This window comes from Danio aesculapii, chromosome 22 (assembly GCF_903798145.1).
Source record: "Danio aesculapii chromosome 22, fDanAes4.1, whole genome shotgun sequence".
NCBI lineage: Eukaryota > Metazoa > Chordata > Actinopteri > Cypriniformes > Danionidae > Danio > Danio aesculapii.
This window is the reverse complement of record NC_079456.1, coordinates 6,916,961-6,941,092: the sequence shown is the minus strand read 5'-3', so window position 1 is coordinate 6,941,092 and position 24,132 is coordinate 6,916,961. Positions and strand designations below refer to the sequence as shown.

At 37.1% G+C, this 24,132-nt stretch overlaps 1 protein-coding gene across 1 annotated transcript; it reads left to right on the top strand.

The window, feature by feature from the left end:
- The first annotated feature begins 1,906 nt into the window (after nucleotides 1-1,906).
- On the top strand, nucleotides 1,907-13,135 carry LOC130216128 (uncharacterized). Its single transcript, XM_056448018.1, has 5 exons — nucleotides 1,907-1,991; nucleotides 6,353-6,682; nucleotides 10,035-10,071; nucleotides 12,532-12,794; nucleotides 12,917-13,135. Exons 1-5 carry the CDS (start codon nucleotides 1,952-1,954, stop codon nucleotides 13,060-13,062), a joined length of 816 nt encoding a protein of 271 aa, XP_056303993.1. The 5' UTR covers nucleotides 1,907-1,951; the 3' UTR covers nucleotides 13,063-13,135.
- The last annotated feature ends 10,997 nt before the right edge of the window (nucleotides 13,136-24,132 follow it).

Sequence of the window (24,132 nt, the reverse complement as noted above, 5' to 3'; positions counted from 1 at the left end):
CAGGGACCGGTCATTGTTTTTATATTTCACTATTCTTTTGTGTGATCAAACATAATTCACTGTGTTTGGACCACATCTGACATATAAAAGGATTACTTATGGACATCATCTCAAAAACAGGAGAAATGGCCCTGAAGCGCACAGCATAAGGTAAGAGATGACAGCTGTCTGTGCTATCTGGGGCTGCTTATTGATCATAAACGTATTGTTTTCACTTCTGCGCCATGGAAACACCACGATTCATTCGACAACTGTTTGATATGAGAATATAATTCAGTAAAAGAATTCTAGAACCGTATGAGCACCGGCAAGAGCTTTCATTTGAGCTATAACTTGTACATGTGTCATATATGAACCATATAAAAAATATGAAGATAAACCAATGTTAAATACAATGTTTACATGTTCTAGGAAGTTTACATTCATCACCTTCGCTTTTAGTTGTGCACATGAGTATTTTTGGGTTGTGTGTGGAGGTGGTAGTACACTTCATCCTATGAAGTTTCTTTTTTAACTGAGGCTTTTAATTCAATTTTATAGCCACAAGATGGCGCCAGGGATTCGATACTCTCAAAGTCAAATCAAAACCTTCTCGGAACACTAGGTGGAAATCCCGTGCCTACTCTGTACTATTCATTATAAAATCCATTTAAACATTATTTACCATGCAGAAGAAAAATGACAACACAGCAGATGTGTTTCAGAATTGCTAATAAGCCGAATCAATAAACAGATCATTCCACAGAAACGTGTATTTTTCTGTCCCTATAGACTTTACCGATATATACACTTAAAAACCATTAGTTTTACAATTTCTTTACTTTATAATTGAACGTTACATCCTTAAACCCCTTTGAGTCATCAATCTGGCAATAATTGTGTTTTAGTTATTTACGTGGAAGTCCCCACAGCCACGTACAGAAGGAGAGGGCTTTATTTGAGGTCAAAAACAGATTTCTGGAGAACTCAAAAGTATTATAATGCATTCATAACAGTCATATGCTGTAAATGACATTAAAAAGAACTTACCAAATAAAATATACGATTAAAATTGCTGTCCACTGGAGTTGTGCCACTGGAGTTACCCTTTAACAAAAATCTATTATTTTAAGGAGAAGGTTAAGTTATCATGTTTTAAATATGCAGTATTATATATCTATTGAACTCTGCTACACTCACGTTTTTTGATTTAAAAGATTGCATCATTAATTGTTTATAGATGCTTTTCGAATATTTTAATTTTTACAGCAAATGTTGGGTTGTAGAAATCATCTAACATCATAACACTTTTAACAAACCTATAATTAAAACAAATAAACAAATCTCCTCATCTGTAGCATTGGTATTGTTTTTTTGTAACTCAGCCTATACATGTGCTGAAAAAATAAGTATTATTTCATAAAACCTTTAATATTGCCAAAAAGTAGGTAACAACAGTGACAAAAAATGGTATATCTTTAAATAAATGTACTAATATATATATATCAAAAAAATCATAAGCTGTCATTTATGTGTTTTCACAACGTGATTGATTAATTTGGTTTCATTTTAAATGTTAAGAAAGAAATAGATTTTGCCAAACAAAAAAATGTGAATGTTTCTGTAGAATGACCCTACTATGGAAGTCAATTGTAATTCCAAACATTTTTCGACATATCTTCTTTTATGTTTAACAGAAACTGGTTTGGAACAGGCGAAATACAAGTAAACAAGGACAGTTTTCATTATATCTTTAAGCCGTGTCTATCAACATGGAGGAAGGCAAGAAAATAAGATAAAATGTTTGCAACAGACAGTAAGAGACACATCGGAGGAGGGGGGAACTAAACATGCTGGAACTCAGGTTGAGAAATGCTGAAACTGCACTTCTCTCAAACACAAAGTAGCGTTAGCCACAGTAAGAGTAAGACTATAGACCATCTCTACAGCACTTTCTGAACTAGTGAAGAAAATGTTTTGCTCGTTTGTCATTTGCTGTTTGTGTCTGCTTGGTAAGTTTTTAAACTTTAAGTTTTCATAGGTTTCAAAAGTACAAGATATAAATAACACCATGCATCACTGTGATATTTGCTCTAGATTGTGAGAATTAAATTTGTTTTACTTTACTGGTATATTGAGAAATCTGACGTTCTTCAGTTTTCTGCTTCAAACCATCAGGTTTTTTTTTTAAATTGTAATGGGCATTACATTTTTTTCCAGTTTTCAAAATACATTCCTTAAAGAGCCCATATTATGGGTTTTTGAAAATGCCTTTCATATAGTGTGTAACACAGCTCTAAGTGAAGTGAAATATCCAGCTAAGGCTTAAATCTGTAAGTGTACAGTGTTTAAAACTGTTGATTCATCTATAAAAGAGTCGACTCATAGTGCTTCAAACGAGTCGTCTTGATAACGAGTCATTAGGTGTTTCGTGATGACGCGGCTACAAAACACAAGTAGTTGCGCGCGCAAACCCGGGAGATTTGAAACCTGCGGCCCCGCCCACTAACAGAAAAAAAGTCTCACACACACACAGAGAGACACCGGTTGAATGAAGTCACGCTGTGCAAATGGATATTATTGACAGTCTAATCAAAGATGAAACATCAGTAATATAGCCTAGCCTTGAGCAGATCGAGTGCTTCTGAAAACTACATGCTTTCAAAGAAGACTTCATCGGTTTGTTAAAGGAAGGATCAGTGAAGACTGTCAGAACATGGATCAGTGCATCATGAATCAGTTTCTTCCCCCATTTCACCAGTGTAAGTACGTGCGATTAAAATTATTGCCTCGTTTACTCTATCTTGTAAATTATGTATTTAGTTGTGTTTTGTTACTTGTAACCGCGTGTGCTGTATCAGGTTATCTCTTTATATTCTCATATCGCGTGTAAAGCCACGTTGAAAACGTGACGCGTGCCACTTTGTTTACGGATCGTCAGCTGTTTACACACATGCAACGCTCAAGTTTCAAAATATTTCAGCTCAGGTTCAAGGTGAGGTGTCTAAATTGCACCCAGCTAGCTGAACTGGCGCTCTAGGCGTGTGTTTTGTGTTCTCTGGGGAGGAGTGTATGTGTGCGTAGCACCGGAGCAAGCTGAACTGCCGCTCTAGGCAAAGGATGATCACGTCGCCCTTAACGCGATAGTGAAAACGAAAGGGACCTGTTAGTGAAGTGAGGACCGGGTCGCGGTTGAAATTGAAAACAGGGGGGGGGGGGGGTTATTATTCGCGTATGCCCTTCCAGCCGCAACCCATCACTGGGAAACATTCATACACACTCATTCTACGATTCAGCCAATTATATTTTCAAGTTCAGGAGAGTACTGTAAAGGCGGACGCACAAGTCTTTGCATTGTTTTATACTGTATATATTGCTCAGCAACATGGACACCCCCAATCGAGTTAGAAGTGTCACAAATTGTATTTATAAGGTCTAATTCACCCAAAAATGTCATTTCAGTCTTAATGTAATGATGTATTCGTGGCTGCGAAATCACACATGAGCTCACACACTGTTTGTTTACTACCGAGAGGACACATGCACCAGCTAATAATGTGTAGTGAATAGAACCTGAATAGGCTGTGAGTAACAGGTAATAAAGTTGTGAATAATGTTCAGTTTGTTGCAAACTGAACTCAAAGTGACGGCAGACATAACATGAGCCGCACTCGGTAGTGAAAAGTGAAACCAAAAGTGCACACATCTTTTAAAAGACCATATGGCATTTTAGAGTTATGATTACGACAAGCATTTGATGTTTTTTCTTTCATAGCGAACACAAAGTGTTGTGTATGAAAATAAATGTATATTGGCTCAGTATAACTAGTCTAGTCTATATAATGTTGAAAACAATGCAAGAGGGAATCTGATAATGACAACTGTTTCATTTTACCAGTGAAAACAAATGGTCTAATGCAGTGTTCACACCAGACGCGGAAGGCGTGATTTACATGTTAAAGCTGGAATTATACTTTCGCCTGGCACCGCATCGCGCACCTTGCGAAATGGAGGAGGCTTTTATACTTGCCGCGTGCGCCGTTGTGATATTCTTTAAAACGACAGGGCAGTCAAAAGAAACCCACCATAAAATCAGACGGATAAACAGAGAAGTAGGAAGTTTCCGGAACTAAGTCATATCATAATATCGTTCAATATTTTTAAACTAATTATTTTTTATTGTCTTTATACATTATTTTAATGATTATAAGCATTTTATAACCATTCAAGATTTTTCTTTTAATAAAACTTTGATGCATCACTTGCTTTTGTTCATATCTCGGACAGTTTTACCATTTAAAGTTTATTGCAATATTAATCACAAGAGAACATAAGTTGCTCTACAAATATATTTTTATTATGGCAAGAATAAAAGCTAAACAAAAAAGTAGACTTACTAAAAAAATACAGATGTTTTTTTATTTATTTAGCCTGCTCCACAAACATATACATCAGTGTAAAAGCTATGACTGGTGGACAAAAACATATTCTGTAATTGTGGGTCTCCACTTTTGCCATGGCCTCTTTTGGCAAACTTATCCCTCAGGTTTTTCCAAGCTTTTTAACATAAACTTTCCTCCTTTCCCACTGCTGTTGCTATTTCTAGCAAATAATTATTGGTCATCACTTGCTTTTGTTCGTATCTTGGACAGTTATACCTATTACAATTTTTTAAAATATTAATGACAACAGAACATGGGTTGATCTACAAATATATGTTTTATTATCGCAAAAATAAAAGCGAAAAAAGCACACTTACTAAAAAATACAGATGTTTTTTAGATTTAGCCCGCTCCACAATTCACACATTACTGTCTAGCTAGTATCTGTCCTATACTTACGCTAAAAGGGTAATAATGCTCCAACGTGATTACACCAATAAAGCCCAGAGAAACAGGGCATCAGTATATTGTCAGCCGATAGGTCTAAATATTCCTTTCCAGTTATCAAATAAATAATTCTGTGAATCAGTGTAAAATATATGAGGTAAAAACATATTTCTGTAATTGTGTATCCTGGTCTCCACTTTTGCCATGACCTCTTTTGCTTTTAATAAACTTATCCTTTAGGTTTTTCCAAACCTTTAAACAAAAACTTTCTCCTTTCCCACTGCTGTGGCAATTTCTAGTCAGGAATTATTGATCATCTGGTTAGCTCTCTGATCACAGGTCATAAAGATGTGTGTACAGTCATCCTGTTTCAGACAAAATCTCTTCAAAGTGGTTCATATTCAACTCAAATCAGTTGCGGCGCCGCGCGCACTGTTCGCTCGAGTCTCAAAAAATGCCGTGCGCACCGCCAGCCGAAATCATGTCGCGCGCACCCAAAGCCAACATCCGCGAACTCCGCGATGACGTCACATTCGCCGCGCGCACTCAAGATCCAGGCTTCATTCGCGCCGCGCCATTCGCGCCATTCGCGCCGCAGGATGTCTATTCGCGCGTTTGCATTGACTTAACATGATATCCGCGTCGCAAACACAGCATAATAGCGTATGACAAGCATATGTCTCAAACATAATAGTTCAACTTTAGAATTATGAATGGGTGTATTCTGATGTCATCACTTTATGAATTAACAAGTAGGACATATTTAAAGTCCACCATTCCAAGTCTATACAGAATTGAGCCCAACAGTAGACCTAGGCCTAATATTATTGTTGTTGTTTTACCATATGTTTGCGAATAACAATAATAATAGCCCTACTATTATTGTTATATCTACAGAATCATGTGAAAATCGTGATCTTGATTTTAAGTAAAAAAAAAATATCACGACTCTCATTTTAGCCAGAATCATGCAGCCCTAGTACAAATAGCTAAAAATGTTGAATGGTCATTTTGGAAAACTTTAAAAACCTTTGTCCCTTAAAGTACAACAAAGGTTTATAGTCCACAATATGCGTGTTTTGCTTTAAAGGGTCATTGAAACACTAAATTATTGCTTTTTCTGAGACTGCGAATGAATGATTTGTTTTGCCCATGTTAAAAACAATGCTAGAATCAATGAACCTCTGTCACCCCACTTTTTGAGTTCATACTCAAATTACAGGTGATCCATTCATTTTTGATATATAGTTCACATATGTCAATATAAGTTCAGGTTTAGGCACAAAATATATGAAATATGTACTGAAAAATGTCCCTCTCAATCATTGTAAAGTGGAATATCTATATTTCTCCATTTAACCCATGTGCAGTGAGTCCATGAAATTAGACTCACTGCAAAGTTTCAATGATTTAATTCTGTTCTTAAAAGCAAAGGCTGCTGGTGGTAGAACATCTATAAGTGACACTGCAATGTGGCACCCTGCAATATATTACAAGTAACTTCATTCAAAAAGTATGAGTGATAAAGGCTGTGTGTTCTTCAGGTGTGTTTGCTGATTCAGGTGTAGTGAAGTCAGTAATGGAGGGAGACTCAGTCACTCTGGAGTCTGGTGTTGCTGAACTAAAGGAAGATGATGTGGTGACGTGGAAGTTTGGACATAAAAACACTCAGATAGCTCAAATGGATCTAGATTCTGGAACCTCCTTCACATTTGATGGTGATGCTGTGGGATTCAGAAACAGACTGAAGCTGGATAATCAGACTGGATCTCTGACCATCATGAACACCAGTACAGCAGACTCTGGAGTTTATCAAATAACCATCAGCGGCAAGAAAAAACCAACCACACACAACTTCAGTGTTACTGTATACGGTGAGTCTCAATTACAGGTCTGTTCACCCTGTCTGATGAGTATTTCTCATTATTATTTTATTGTTTTAAAATATTGAGCTTGGATAGCAATAAACCTTTATGTGCCTTTATGGCATGTTTTGAATTTTTGGGATGTTGGTATAAATTTGGGCATTAAAATTTAGGCTTTAGCCCTTTGTCACACCACATGTAAAAGTGTAAATATTTATTTTGCTGCTTATAATTAAAGTAGACTAACCATTTTCTGTACACAATGATAACTTTTAACGCCAATGTCTGAATAAATACTTATGGGTTGTAGACAAGCTATATATCTGTGTAATCTTTATTTCTCACTCTTTCACCCCCAAGCACAACATAAACCCTTCTACCATATGTTTCCAAAAAAAAATTCAGTAAGTTTGCTACATCCACCTAGTGCGCATGAAATTGGACAGTGGGCAAGCTAAAGAGGCGAGTGTCACTTTGGAAAAGAGACATTTAGAGCAACGACAATATGCGTTTGCATTTAATTTATGCATCACACAGTATTACAGTCTTTATGAAATGAATATTACGTTATTACAAATTGTTAAATACATTTTTGTTGAATAAATGCTTTGAAATGGGGATGTTTAAACGTCAGTTGTGGGTGATGACCGCATGATGCAACTCTCCACCAGAGAGAGCCTGAGCAGGCTGCAAACGCTGTTTGGATAATCTTTGTGCAGTTATGATTTATATTCTGAAAAGGTCAGACAAGTTAGTGTTAATTTGCATTAATTTAATGTTTTAATATTTTAAATTGCCATGCTGTGATAAAAAAAATGACATAAAAATTAAATAATTTTATAGTTATATCATTTCAAACGTTCATAAAAAAAGTTATTAAATATAACATTAACTTCAAACTAAACACAATAATAGTATATTCTGACATTGGTTTTTAATAAGATTTCAAGCAATGACTGGAACATGACTGGAACTCTATTTTATTTTTTACTATTTACGGAACACCGTTAACACCTATCATCTTCCATACACGTGGTACTACTGGTCCAAAAAAGATGAATCAAAATTTGCAATGTGCAATAAATATTCGCCCAGAGAATGAACACACAACTATGCTTATTTGGCTTTAAATGACGGAGGAGTGGTCATTTGGGTGTACTGAATAGCGAAAAGTGTACGGAACATGGTTAATTTTCATTAAAAGGTTACAAACAACAGGTCTGTAAGCATGTTAATTGTAATAGAAATCTACTAGGTGAAGATGTTTGCCAAGGCTGGTTGGCTGGTTTTAGCTGGTTGACCAGCCTGGTTTTAGAGGGGTTTTGGCCATTTCCAGGCTGGTTTCCAGCCATTTCCAGCCTGGTCTTAGCTGGTCAGGCTGGAAAATGACCAGCTAAAACCAGCATGACCAGCCTAGCCAGGCTGGGAGCCCAAGCAAGACCAGCTATGTCCAGCTTAAACCAGGCTGGTCAAGTTGGTTTTAGCTGGATTTAGCTGGTCATTTTCCAGCCTGACCAGCTAAGACCTGGCTGGAAATGGCTGGAAACCAGCCTGGAAATGGCCAAAACCCCTTTAAAACCAGGCTAGTCAACTAGCTAAAACCAGCCAACCAGCCTAGGCTGGTTTAATCTAGGTTTTTCAGCAGGGTTATATTTTGAACTATTCCCTAATGAGCCCATATTATGGATTTTTTGAAAATTACCTTTCATATGCTGTGTAACAGCTCTAAGTGAATAAAAACATATAGCTGAAGATTAATTCTGAAAAGTGCACTACGTTTAAATTTACTGATTAAAAAAAGGTGACTCCGAGTCAAATATATGAACTGTCTTGGGTTCAAATCTTTTGCAGTTTCATATTGACACCAATATGTAACATAACCAAATATAAGGTGCCAGATCTGGCAAAACATTAACCTGCCCTTCCCTTCCACCCCACTAGTTAAGTGACAGAGATGGGATTGATCATGACTGTAGATGATCAAATCACAGATCAATGAGAGATGTAGTAGTGGGAATAAACTATAGCACAGTATAGCCAACCCTGTGGTGCATTTATTCCTGTCACTTATCTGAATATTAATATAATAACCTACCCTGTAATGTGGCGTGGGATTTGCCGGCTAGTTGTTATTAAAAGAAAAATCAGAAAAGACTATTAAATGTATGGGACTTTGTCAGTACACAGTTCATAATGACCAGTTTTTTCCAAATCACAACATGTAAGTGAGATTTAAAATGGCTGCATCCTGTTCATCTCTTGCTTGCAAAATATGTTTTTTATGCCGAGTTCAGACTGCATGATTTTCAAAGTAGTCGTGTCACAGATGTTTTCACACTGCATGACTATCTGGGCTAGCGTTTTGTCGCTGCTTTGTTTACACTGCAAGATGAATCGGCAACAGGGGATTTCACATTGCATGACTTTACAATAGGAAGAATCGCCGACAACTTCGTCCAAACTACGTCTCACAGCCAAAAACAAATAGTATATCTTTTGTTATTAACTACATAATGAAAAAGAAGCCTTCAATGGGGTATAAAATGTACATGTGTGCTCACCTGGGTTTGAAGGGAATTAGCAATTTCTCCTCAACTTTCTTTTTTAACTTTCTGTATGAAACGTCAAACAGACACGGGTGCTCCTGTCAAACCTCCACTAGTTTTTCCTCCATTTCTTGGGTCCAAATAAACTGAAAATTAGCGATTTTTCTTCTCCCCCAGCCTCCCGCTGGCCTGCGGGTACCAATGGCACACACACACACACACACACACACACACACACACACACACAAGTGAATGTTGCTCTCTCATTGGCTGTAGGTGATCGTCGATGTTATTCAGTCAAAACTCATTTCACACGGCATGACTTGAATCGCCGACAGTTCCAGATATTTAGCATGCCAAATATCTCACAGGCAGGCGACTCATCGACATTTATCTCAGGTCGCGTTTTTGATAGTACACACTGTGTGATTGTCACTCATATGCACGAGCACCGATTTGCCTGTGATTTCAGAAAAAAAAATATGCAGGCTAAAATCATGCAGTCTGAACTCTGCATAATGGTGTGTTGTAATTTGTAATCGCTCCGCATGGCTTGTACTGTATCTCTCAAGTAAACTCTTAATGGGGTGGAGATGAATCGCTGAACAAATCATTTGAAAGTCATTGGGATAATTAAGTAAAATAAATGCATATTATAAGACAATAAACAGATTTTTTTTGGCATTGTGTCCACATTAGCCTGTTGTTGGAGACTCCCAAAACCAAAATATGACCTTTTATAATGCATAATAGGGGGCGTTAAAAAAAAAAGTCTCTTACTGTAAATGTTATTCTATTTTTCTGATGTTTTCCAGCTCGTTTGCCTGTTCCTGTCCTCATCAGAGACTGTTCGTCCTTCTCCTCCTCTTCATCAGTGCAGTATTGTTCAGTGGTGTGTTCAGTGGTGAATGTGAGCGCTGTGAGTCTCTCCTGGTACAAAGGAAACAGTTTATTTTCCAGCATCAGTGTGTCTGATCACAGCATCAGTCTCTCTCTACCTCTGGAGGTGGAATATCAGGATAACAACACCTACAGCTGTGTGATCAACAACACCATCAGCAACCAGACCACACATCTGGACATCCACACACTCTGTCAACCATGTCCATGTAAATTTTACATTATTTTCCCTATTATGTTTGTTGTTGGTTTTGGAATTTAAACTATCTTTTTTTTGGAAAATTCATTAGATAGAACAAGAAGTTGTGTTCAAATGTGTGTGAACATTTCATATGAACAATTTTTTAAAAACTGTTTTTAACTTGATGCTAATTTTTAACTGCAATACAAAGTCAAATCTTAATGATGAATTAACTACATAATTTGAAACTGGAAAGTTTCTGAGTTCATTTTGTTTTGTTTTGTACACACTTTATTCCACTGACATTTATTTTATCTTCTTCAGCAGTATCAACATTCGCATTCAGTGTTACTGTACATGGTGAGTCCCAATTACAGTTCTGTTCTCCCTGTCTGCTGAATATTTCTCATTATTATTTTATTGTTTTGACAAATTGAGCTTGGATAGCAATAAACATTTATGAAACCTTTACGAAAAGTTTTACATTTTTGGGTTGTTGATATAAATATGGGGATTTAAATTAAGCTTTTAGACCACAGGTGTCTGTCAAACTCAATTCCTGTAGGGCTGCAGCTCTGCACAGTTTAGTACCAACCCTAAATTAACTCACCTGATCCAACTAATTGAGACCTTCAGGCTTGTTTGATACCTACAGATAAGTGTGTTAAAGCAAGGCTGGAACTAAACTCTGCAGGACTTCAGCGCTCTAGAAATTGAGTTTGACACCCCTGCTTTAGACCTTTTACACACCACATGCAAGTATAAATATTTATTTTGCTGCTCATAATTAACAGATTACATTAAACCACGGTATGCACTGGGGCAGTTTGCTGTTGAGTGTGAAGCGGCTGGGATGAGAATCAACACCTCCAATTCCGAGGTCATGGTGCTCCACCGGAAAAAGGTGGTTCGCCATCTCCAGGTTGGAGGAAAGTCCTTACCCCAGGTGGAGGAGTTCAAGTATCTTGGGGTTTTGTTGACGAGTGAGGGAAGAATGAAACGTGAGATCGACAGGCGGATCGGTGCAGCAGCAGCAGTAATGCGTTTGATGTACTGATCCGTTGTGGTAAAGAAGGAGCTGAGCCGGAAGGCAAAGCTCTCAATTGACTGCTCAATCTACCGTTCCTACACTCATCTATGGTCATGAGCTTTGGATACAAGCTGCCGAAATATGTTTCCTTTGCAATGTGGCAGGGCACACCCTTATGGATAGGGTGAGAAGCTCTGTCACCCGAGAGAAGCTCGGATTAGATTTGCTGCTTCTCCATATTGAGAGAAGTCAGCTAAGGTGGCTCGGGCATCTGTTTCGGATGCCTCCTGGACGCCTACCTAGGGAGGTGTTCCAGGCATGTCCCATCGGGAGGAGGCCTCGGGAAAGATCCAAAACACGCTAGAGGGACTATGTCTCTCAGCTGGCCTGGGAATGCCTCAGCATCCCCCCGAAAGAGCTGGAGGAAGTGTCTGTGTAGAGGGTAGTCTGGGGTTCTCTCTAAAGACTGCTGCCTCTGCGACCCAGCCCCAGAAAAAGCGAATGAAAATGACAGAATGAATAAATAAATAACATTAAACAACAAGTGTGTAAAGGTGACGCGGTGGCGCAGAAGTAATGTGCTGTCGCCTCACAGCAAGAAGGTCACTGGTTCGAGCCTCGGCTGGGTCAGTTGACGTTTCTGTGTGGAGTTGCATGTTCTCCCCGTGTTCGCGTAGGTTTCCTCCGGGTGCTCCGGTTTCCTCCACAGTCCAAAGACATGTGGTACAGGTGAATTGGGTAGGCTAAATTGTCTGTAGTGTATGAGTGTGTGTGGATGTTTCCCAGTGATGGGTTGCAGCTGGAAGGGCATCCGCTGCGTAAAACATGTGGTGGATAAGTTGGTGGTTCATTCCACTGTGGCGACCCCGGATTAATAAAGGGACTAAGCTGAAAAGAAAATGAATAAATGAATGAATGAATGAATGAACGAACAAGTGTGTGCACTGGTTAAATGTATTAGAAAAACTCTGGATAAGGATGCTCGCCAGATGTGTAAATCAAGTTAATCCACAATGAAACTCTTCAATCTGGTAAATGAAGGTTCTGCTAAACAGCTGGTTTTACCCTTCTCAAAAGAAATAGTCACACAAGTTGACATTAGGAATTATATGATGAACTATTTCCTGCATCTTACTGTAAATGTTTTTCTCTCTATTTTCTGGTGTTTTCCAGCTCATCTCCCTGTTCCTGTCCTCAGCAGAGACTGTTCTTCCTCCTCCTCTTCATCAGTGCAGTATTGTTCAGTGGTGTGTTCAGTGGTGAATGTGAGCGCTGCGAGTCTCTCCTGGTACAAAGGAAACAGTTTATTGTCCAGCATCAATGTGTCTGATCTCAGCATCAGTCTCTCTCTACCTCTGGAGGTGGAATATCAGGATAAAAACACCTACATCTGTGTGATCAACAACACCATCAGCAGCCAGACCATACATCTGGACATCAACACACTCTGTCAACCATGTCCAGGTACATTTATATACCCTATTTTCTCTATATGTTTGCTGTTGGTCTTGGAATTCAAGTTATTAAAATCTGTTTTCATTTCATTTTAATTGTCCATTACTTTCTATGTTGTTTTCATCTTTCAGACTCTGTTCAATGTTGTGGTCCTACTGAAGCTGGGATCCGACTATTTTTGTCCGCTTTGGTGTGTGTGGCTGGAATTTCAGTTCTGGTTTATGACTTTAGATCTAACAGGGTTGAACGGGACAAAACATTAGACTCTCAACAATAATGAATCATATATTTTCCTGGTAGAAACCTATGGAGTGATTTTGGTTCCACAGGAATTATTTGCTTAGATAACTTGTAGCAAACGCAAAGCTGAATTACTTAAAAAAAAAAAAAAAAAAAAAAAAAAAAAAAAAAAAAACATGGCTAATTTCATTGAATTTTTCTATTTGGCAAGCAATTACTTAATAGGTGTTTTAATAAGATGATTATTCTATATGTTTTGTTTATTCCTGTATTTTTAAATTTGACATTATTGTACAGATAAAATGTTTAATTAAATCCCTGTTTCCACATTTAAGAATAATTCTTTTAGCTAAAATACATGCTACATCGCATTTTTTTTTCAGTGTATTTTGTATTTGTTATATTTTAATTAATTGTAAATGCATTTATCTTGCTTCAGAAAAGAATTAAAGTGTCTGTGTACATGCACATTGTGTGATTTTATTCTCCTTTAGATTTGGTTTATTTGCTAATTAAAAATATATATTATATAAAGATATATAATAATAATAAAAAAAAAAAATTGCTTGTTTACAGTGGGTATATAATTTTTGTAAAGACCTGTGCATGCAATGGAGGCGAGGATACAAAATCCAACAGGCACAGGTTAAAACAAGACCAAACATCATCCGGGAGTAATCCACAAAGAGTAATGTTTGTAACATGTAAACAAGACTTCACACTGACTATGTTTACACAGACATCAGTAATCTAATTATTTACCTTAAAGGTGCCATATACTGCATTGGTTCAATAAGTTTAATTGTTCTCTGATGTCTTATCATAGTCGGTATATAGCTTAGGCAAGGAAAAATATATATATACTCATTTATATATTTATACTCATTTATATACTCCATAAAATGCCCCTAGAACAGGGATGGGCAAACTTGGTCCTGGAGGGTCGGTGTCCTGCAGATAAATGCACCCCCTCTGAAATGTGCATCTATTATCTTAAATTGATAAAAAATATATATATATAGTTATGATATGGCTAAGAATAATGAAGCCACAACATCAAAGCAACTATAACATGACTTTTCTCCACCGCAAACACATATTAATTAAATACTCAAATTCCTAAACCACGTACTGTTTTATTGTGCAACTATTGTAATGATAATATTTATAATGGTATGTTTAATTTGTCTCTTATATTGTCTCACAACAACATTATAATAGTGTAGATAAGTGTACAATGTTTTATATTTATTTTATAGTCATTTGACAAATTAGTTTTTTTTAATTAACGCAATAGTTACTTTCCCTTAGGGGTGGGCGGTACACCGGTGTCATAGTCATCACCGGTGTGACATTACGCCACGACATGGATTTTCTAATACCGTCAATACCGGTATAAATCAATTATGCGCCTTGAACGCCTGCATTTACATCAATAATAGCCAATTCTAAATAATAAGGCATTCAATTTTCTTCAAACGTTCAGTTGTGGTCTGAATACCTGTCCTTATACTACAGGGCTCGAAATTGCAACCATTTTGGTCGCATGAGCGCCCGAAATGTAATCTATGCGCCCTCATAATATATTTGGGAGCATTTGTGTGTCTGAATATAATGGTTGTAGTGCAATCTGATTTGATTTTCTCTAAAAACTTGCTGAATCGCTCTACCCTGCCGCTGTATTGGTATTGGTATATTAGCTGTCAGTCCCTCAACGCTTCCCGCTGTCAGATAACAGGGAGCTTTTTTTTACTGCAGGAAATGCAAACGGCTGAAGAGTGAAAAGTGCACAGGTTTGCAAACCTCACCTAAAGTTATAATAATAATAATAATGGCGCAGATGACAGCGATCATGACATGAGGTAAATGTTGATCCGCCAGCTGAGATCAATCGAGTGTTTTCGGAGAAGGTGCCCGAATCTCGATGCGTTGCATTCACCGCGTGTTCAGCGCAAATGTCCGCTAAATATAAAATCTAACATTGTACACATCATCGCCAAAGAAACTCACCTTTACTAAGTTTACACTGAAACTACAGCTCATAACAAAGAGCGGAATTGCGCTGGTGGTCATCATGAGAATCCTGCTCTGTCTGCTCATAAATTGGTGCGGCTGACTCGCCTGCTTTATTCCACCAACACAGAGAAATGAAGATCAGCTCATAACGAGACTGAGCATTTACAATGACCCAAACCAAAACTTTTAAAGAGTGATAGAAGTGAGACTTTCTTTTGTCTGTTCTTCCTTGAGATGTATATTATTTTGCTATTGAAAGTAATACCATGATATTATACCGTCACCGTTCAAAAGATGAAAAATACCGTGATATTAATTTTAGGTCATATCGCCCACCCCTACTTTCCCTGGCAAACTTCTAAAATTATGTAACTCGGTTACTAGCTCAGTTACTATTTGTGAGAAGTAACTAGTAGCTATAACTAGTTACTCTTTTAAAGGATCATGAAATTCCCTCTTTCAGTTGAAGTCTACCTCAGAGGTTTTTCAAAAAATGCTTCATGATGGGGGTGGAGCTCCACGAGCAGAGGGAGGAGTGGGCGTAGCCATCAGAGCAGGGGAGAAAGAGGGGAGCGAACAGCTGCTGTCATTTGGCTCACAAAATGAGACACAAACTGTGAGGAGACCCATGATTTTATAGTTTACAGAGTTAAAATGCAAGGAAATAAATGGTAAGTAATTTAATGCCCTGCTATATATGCTATTTGTAATTTCATATACACATAACCACAATCTGTTATATCATTATATAGATAATCGTTTTATATAAACATTATAAATGAGGAGGACTTCTCTCCTTCTCAATCCCTGGGTCTGAATGCAGACACAATGGATAGTAGTGCAGAAGGTCACGTTCCCTGGTCCAAACCATTAAGACTGCCGGTAATCTGGAGGATTTTAAACAGGGGAACACAGCAGCACGGATATAGGGGATGTGTCTGAATGGTAATGAACTCAACTGATAAAAGACAAAGTCCGCCATTCTCCAATTCTCGTACACCTCTTCTGACAAAAATGCTTGCTGCAAAAACATGAAACAAACCCTGTGGATCATGGAAACAAACACATACGACCCTTAATGAACAGCTAATACTCCATGCCATGCGCAAGCGCGGTATCACAGCTTGGCAGGATAAACACATGCTCTCATAAATAAATTAAGAAGCAAGGTCTTCTCATAGGATGAGAAAACTCTGCTATGAATAATAATGAGAAACCGACAAGTCATCTCTGGACAGGAAGATCGACGTTACGTCACGGATTTTGATCCCGCCCCGAAATGATTTTGAACCCGGAAGATGAAATTAGCTGACAAAAGCTCAAAATTATCCAGTTTTCCCCAAAATTAAAGCTGATGATCATTAACTGATGATCAACACACACAAATCTGTTAACATCTCAAAAAAAGTACTAGAGGGTTTCCCGAACCTTTAAAGGACCATGTCCAAAACGGTTTATTTGTTGCATGCATCCCTTTATTGGCTCGTTTCCACTGACTGGTATGGTACGGTACGGTTCGGTTTGGTACGGGTCACCTTTATCAGGCTTGCGTTTCCATTAACAAGGGTACCCTTTTGGTGGGCGTGGTGTATGACAGAAAGTTTCAGTCGACGTCATTCTCGCTCGAGGAAATGTCTACAATAAAGCTGTATGGGTCGCTCACATATCATATGAGAAGCACTTCTCACAACACAGATGCTTCATACACATAAATACTTGTGTAGAAATGTTTATTACTAACCTTTCAATGAACATGAGTTGATTATAACTGCAGATCAATGACAGTGTGAAACAGCCTACTGTAACGTCTGTAAGTATATTAAATAACTAAATAAATGAACCTATTTAAACACATACAGCTCTTTACAGTCTCTGATATGTTATCAACTACAGAGGAACTACATATAGCAGACATTTCGTCCGTATTTAGGTTCAAAACAACACAAAATATAGCCCACAGTCAGTGAAAACCTCTCATCTGTATCTGTAATCTTCAGCAGCACATGTAGTCTCTGTTAGACAGTAATTCCACCATTCCCAGTTTATATTAGTCCAAAAAGTGAAGATAATAAGTTAGTTAATCATGGCATTTTGTTCATGTTTGCTGAAATAATAATGTGCTCCTTTTTTCCAGCTTCTCCTTTTTCTTCGCGCTTCACTCTCGCGTTTGTCAGTGTCTGACAGGATCGGGTTTCAAAAGCACATCAATAATCAAGCGCAGGTTATTATCATCAGCTCAAGAAGTTTGTTATTTCAGATGTTAGACACGCGCGAGCGCAAGCAAGAAAGCGAAACCGCTCGCACCTCAGGCTCATTGTTTGGTACCCTTTTGAAAGGGTGCCGAAAAAGTGGTACGGTTCGGTTCGGTACGCTTGTTTGACAGCTGAAACGGCCATAAAAGCGTACCAAACCGAACCGTACCATACCACTCAGTGGAAACGGGCCATATGTTACTTCCTTGACTCCTTAAACAAATTTAACATGCTGGCAACATGCTCACAACAATGGCGACTGTTAGAGAATAACAGTTTCATATGAGGCAAACATCTGTTCGCCAACAAATAATACTGGGACCTTTAGACTTTTCTACAGACCAAATCAGTTTCAAATCATCAGTGCAAAAATCATCTGTGAATTTTCTTAATATCATAATTTCAAGTGCAATTTACTGTTTAATCAGTGGCATATCTGCTTGTTAAAGTCGTGACGTATGGAATACTGTTTCCGGGTCCAAGCCGCCACTCATTTGATTTGAGAAAATATTCATTTATGATCACTTTTTATTCATATCACACATTAAAGTGAATCTTATATAAAATCATAGTGTACACATTGGTCTCTGCACTTGCTGCAGCACAAATACCAAAATGTTAACAATTTATAAAAAATTAATTACAGCGCTTTGTAAACGGTTAATATTACCATTTGATGAGTCTCCCCATACAGCCTGAGAGCGCTTGGACCTGGAAGCCACTTTGCGTGACGTCACACTTAAGAAGCAGATTGAATAAGCATCAGTCAGCTCATTCCATATTATTAATGTTGGTGTTCAATGCATATCAAATGCTGGTGTGCTTCACTGTGAATACTGTCTTGGCTGGATGTACAAAGATGGAGATGGTGAATGAGCAAAAATTTGCCATAGAAAAGACTGGTCAAAGAACTAATAAAACACTAGGACTTAAATACTGTCATGATCACCAGCGATCTACAACCACTATTGTTCGCTTGTTAAACATTTACACACATAGGACTCCAAATCTGCTTGTAAATGGACTACATATTCAGTCATGCCACACAAACACACCTGCTCCAAATCTCCACTGATTACACTGGCACAGCTGAAGCTGCTCAAGGACTGATTCATGGACTATAAATACGGCTCAAACACAAACACGATTGCTGAGTCTTGTTATCTGCTACAGTGACATTACAACGCGTTTCCTTTGTCTGCCTTTGCCGTGGTTTTGATCCTTTGCCTTGTTTATTTGTTTCATCCTGTTTACTGCCTGCCTTCTGACCATCTGCCTGCCTTTTGACTACGACTCTGGATTGCCCTTATACATCTGTTTGCTCCTGTATTGACCACTGCTTGTCTGACTATTCTACTAAACCTGATAAACCAAGTTACAAATACACAGAGCAATCACTGACAAAATCATCATGGGAAAACAGAACAAAAGACAGTAGCTAGGTTTCCATCAACCTATTTTTAGGTGTATTTTGGATATGCACATAAAAAAACGGTTGATGGTAACGCCAAGATGCGCATACATTTTGAAAATGCGCATAAAAACATATGCACACAACTGAGTAGGATAAACTTTTTATTCGATAAGAAAAGATGCGCATAAACTACGATGGAAACACCTTTACTGACCAAATGCCAGTTTGTGCATTAAAAAAAAGTCATGTGACTTTGTTATAAGAGATCATGTGATGATAAAATTGGGCGCAAGTGGACAATCCAGCAGGCTGAGCACATTATGAAACATCTGAAATGTTGTTCTAAAATGCCTTAACCATTTCAGTATCAGTGTTATTTTATTATTAATGACCTCCAGAATCAAAAGCATTTGTGCTCCGCGTCTCATGCCTTCTACTGACACGGCGCGTTCATTACCTGTCAGGATTGCCTTCTGAGGCGCAACTCATTTATTAAAAAGGAACGATTGACGCAGCTTCTCCTTCTGCAGCAAATTCCATTTTACTGTTGATATTTGGTGCCAGTTAATCAGGACGTGACTGTTCGTTTTTACTTGATGGATGGAAACGCTGCTTTATTCGCACATCTTTTATGCGATAATCCAGTTTTAACTTGCATTTTCGGATGGAAACATAGCTACTGATGGTCAGAGAAACAGGGCAGGCAACCCAGACAGCAGACCTTCATTGAATTAACATTGAAATGTCGAAAGGTTGAAACTTCAAAGTTAAATCTTCAAAAACTACAACTGACCTCAGTTTGACTATGTCTTTTGTCACATTTTCTGAAAATACCTGTAACTTGAAACATCCTACCTTACAGTCATCTTGTCCTTCAAATTCTGTTAATAATAATATCTCACAAACTAAGCCACCATATCTAGAGCTCCACATCATCCTGATTTCTGCCACCGCTATCGCTGGATATCTGCTCAGTGCTCCTGTAGTCGGGATCATCTGGACCTGCACGAATCACAAAAGAAAAACTGGTCAATAAGGCAAGTGTTACATCATGCTGACATATTTGTAAAAACAAAATTAAGAATTAAAATACAATATACCTGAAACAACAAAGCATTTTACAAAGACGTAAATCTATAGGTTAAGAAAATGTTATCGCTTTAATCATTCTTATGTATTCTTATGTAAAAACAGTTCAGACTCCTGACAAAACTAGCACATCCATTGGTAAAATAATTTATAACTATTATTACTCGTGAATAATTTAAGCGGTTAGCAAATTTGATGTTTTTCGTTCTATTATGCTCATGTTTTTTTTTTCATAATGATAATAATTCATCTGAAAAAGAGGATGAGGTGGTATATGCAGGCATCATCGCAAGACGCTGCTGCTGCTGCTGATGATTTGTCAAAAAAATAATATATAGTATTTATGAAGTGACCTTCACATAGGTGAGTGGTCTTGACAAACCACCTGTAGAAACACTTGTCTCTCTCTAAAAAAAACTAACAAAAATAACACTTCCCGTGCTTACACTAGCATTTAATTCTCACTGAGCACTAGGGTTGTGTACTGAAATGCGGTGCCGTATACCAATGTGACCGGTATGCACCGGACCGAATCAGCATATGAATTTTGGTGCCTAATTTCGGTGCCACTGGTGCTGCGACAAGAATGCAAGAAGCGTGCATCAAAGGCACAGATAGGTACACGTTGTGTCATTATCTCTAAACAACTTTGAGGGTTACACAAAAAAATGTAAGTTTTTTGCTCTTTCAAACTAATTTGGTGCTAATATACAATGCAATACTTTCTACATTCGCACTTGTACACAGCAACTTATAACCTGTATATTTATAACAATTTATAACAGTCTGTACATACAACTCAACATCCAGGTTTCTTGACTAACCGCATCTGTTTAATGTTTATCTTTTATTTTTTTTCATATTTATTTTGTGTTGTCACTTGTCACTTTATGTACACTGGAAGCTTCTGTAGCCAAAACAAATTCCTTGTGTGTGTGAAGCACACTTGGCAATAAAACTGATCCTGATTCTGATTTTAAATGAGCTGAAAGAACACAATACTTGAGATTTCATTGAGACAACTCATTTAACATAAATTTGTTAAAAGTGTTCAGTTAACCTAATCAACATGAATGAATTGTGTGGAACCCTGCATTTTTTACAGTGTACGAACACTGTCGTCGATGTTAGGTGTTTGCTCTTGTTGCTTAGGAATTTATGGAGGGCAAAGCGTGCAGTACAGCGCACATAATCAACTTAAATGTAGAGGTCTTTGACATCTTGCGCCATCTGGCACATTCAGTGACTATGTTTACATGGACATCAGTAATCCAATTATTTGCTTTAATGTGAATAAGACAATATTATGATACGAGTTACTTTATGAATGTTCCTTTCATGATCCTGTTTGACATGTTATAATTTAGAATGATAAACGACAATGTGTCACCACACTATTAACGTTACCACCGGAGTTTCATTTAAAAAATTATTATTTTAACAGCAGTTTTGCACTTTCACTTTCATTGGAACATTTTTATGCATGCCTCTCGTGACATACTGAGGTATTGAATAAGAGTATGGTGTACTGGTGCAAGAGTGTTGTTTTAATGGAACTTGATACTGTATGCGCATGAAGAATGGAAAGAAAAAAACTTTCGCAATAAAAGTGTCCACGGTCCTTTACTGACTCCATAGGTGCAGAGAATAGTGACAAACACTTGTGTGTTTATACTGTACACTATCCTGTTTCCAAACGCAGCGAAATGTCCTACATGGCGGCAATAGTTTGACTAAGGTGTTTACATGTCTCCGTGATGACTCTAGCCCCATTCCTAGAAAGATTTAACTGATTTTGATGACAGCTTTCTACAGGTTAGTAGTAAGCTAATGTAATGTTAATTGCACAATGCAAATCTTGCATTCATGCTAACAAACAAATGATTAAAAAATATATATTAATGCAATTTAAATATTATAAAATATGAATTGGTGTTTACTTTAATTATATTGTTTAATTAAAATATTTTTTTTGTCAAATAAAAAGTTTTCCGCCATAATTTTGTGGCTTAAAGTATCGGTTCAGGCACCGCTGTGGCACTCATACCATTTTCAAAGTGTCGATTTAGCACTGGTATCAAACGATACCCAACCCTACTGAGAACAATTCCTTTGTATTATTAGCTTTTCTTGTGTGTACTGCTTCTTATTGAATTACTGAACGCCTCTTCAATTTTAAGTAGCTTTAGCATGTGGTAAATTACTAAATGTAAAGTCAGTACTGTTCCATTCATGCTTCAAAAAGACAAATACGGTGTTTGTATGATATAATATATCATAAAATATTTGTATTTCCTATAGAATTTAATTTAATACATTTATTTTATGTGTACTGAATTTTTAAAATTAGCATCAAGTAATATTCCTAATAAGTGAATTTAAAGCGAAATTAATTATCAGTGTTTTGAAAGTGTACTTTACCAATCAATCTCACAAAAAAACTATTTGCAGTCGAAGTCAGAATTATTAGCCCCCTTTTTAATTTTTTTTCTCTTTTACATATTTCCTAAATGATGTCTAACAGAGCCTAATTAACCTAGTTAAGCCTTTAAAAGTCACTTTAAGCTGTATAGAAGTGTCTTGAAAAATATCTAGTCAAATATTAATTACTGTCATCATGGCAAAGATAAAATAAATCAGTTATTAGAAATGAGTTATTAAAACTATTATGATTAGAAATGTGTTCAAAACTCTTATTTCTGTTAAACAGAAATTGGGGGGAAAATAAACAGGGGGGCTAATAATTCAGGGGGGCTAATAATTCTGACCAACTATATCTGGCTCAGCTTTTTTTTTCCCCAAGCTTTGCTTAGCAGGTGGTTTTCAGTTTCTCCTTTTTTAGTTTTTGCACGTCCTTTAATCTTTACTTGTGCAAATACAGTCATTAATCGCATGATTTGAAATCCTGAAACTGTACATTGACATATTCTGCTACTGATTGCTGTTATGTATAATGTGGAAACATGCCTTTTCTGTAAAGCTACTCTGAAAGATATTTATAATGAAAAGCACTACAAAAAACATCGATAGAATAATGTAATTTATCTGATGGTGTAACTCAAGTAAAAACCTCACAAAAAACATGATCAAATCTCCAGTATACGATATATATTACCAACCTGCATGATATATTTTAATAGCAAACAGATGATTTCAATGTATTGTTTTAGTGGTGCACAGGCCCACACAAGACCTCGTTTGCAGATCTGGAAAGAAATGTGGTTTGACAGCAAGCTTGAGGAACAAACAGCTCGAGACCATGGCCATTGCCTGTGTGTTTCAGCAGGCATGCTAAAACTACTTCCACCATTCGACTTCCTCTTTTGCAAGAAACATTTTTACTGAAAAACAACATACAAATTTACTGTTTGTCAAAAACTCTCTCTGTGCCATCCTATAATGCGAGTGTGAAATGTGAAACCTTGAATATATTTCACGCAAAACTATTTGCATGTAAAAAATAAAGGTTTGATGTTCAGCTGAATAGTGTAATCATCTCTCATGTCTACAACTTGCATATATGAAGTGACGCTGCTAATAAGAAGTGTTAGTTTCACTCAGAATACATTCCACTAATAATAATATCACACTTTGGTCCATCTATTCTTAATTAAAAAAAAACTAAAACAAATGAAGTTAGTTTGAAAAAGTCCAAACATGTCAATCATTTAACCATTGTGCAGCTTTATGGAGATTTTTGCATTTTCTGATAATGAAAACAGAGTAAACTTTTGCAAAAAGGTGTTTTCTTATTGAAAACTACTCCATTCAGTAATTTCTTTTACCGTAGATATACTATATAGAAGGTATAAAATATAGGAAAATAGTTTACATTCAAATAGAAAAATATTCAGTCCAGGTAATTTTAGAAGCGATAGTTCACCCAAAATTAAACAGTCATCGTTTACTTAATACTCGATCCAAACGCTTAAATTTCTTTCATCTGTTGAACACACACACAAAAAAAAGGTATTTTGAAAAATGTTGGGAACCGGTAACAACTGACCATAGCATTTGTTTTTCGTACTATGTGTGTCAGTTGGATTTCTTTGTTGAATAACATAAAAGTTACTAGTCACTGAATTATCCTGTAAAAATAATACTAATAATAACAATAATAACAATCATAAAAATGTATAATAAAACGCTAATCAAAATCTGGGGGGGGGGGGGGGGGGGATTCTCAATTAGCATACCTGTTGTGCTTTTCCAATATTACCTTCTTTTTTAAACAAACACTAGTAGCGTGACAAACACACACACACACACGCACACACACACACACACACACACACACACACACACACACACACACACACACACACAAAAAAACAAT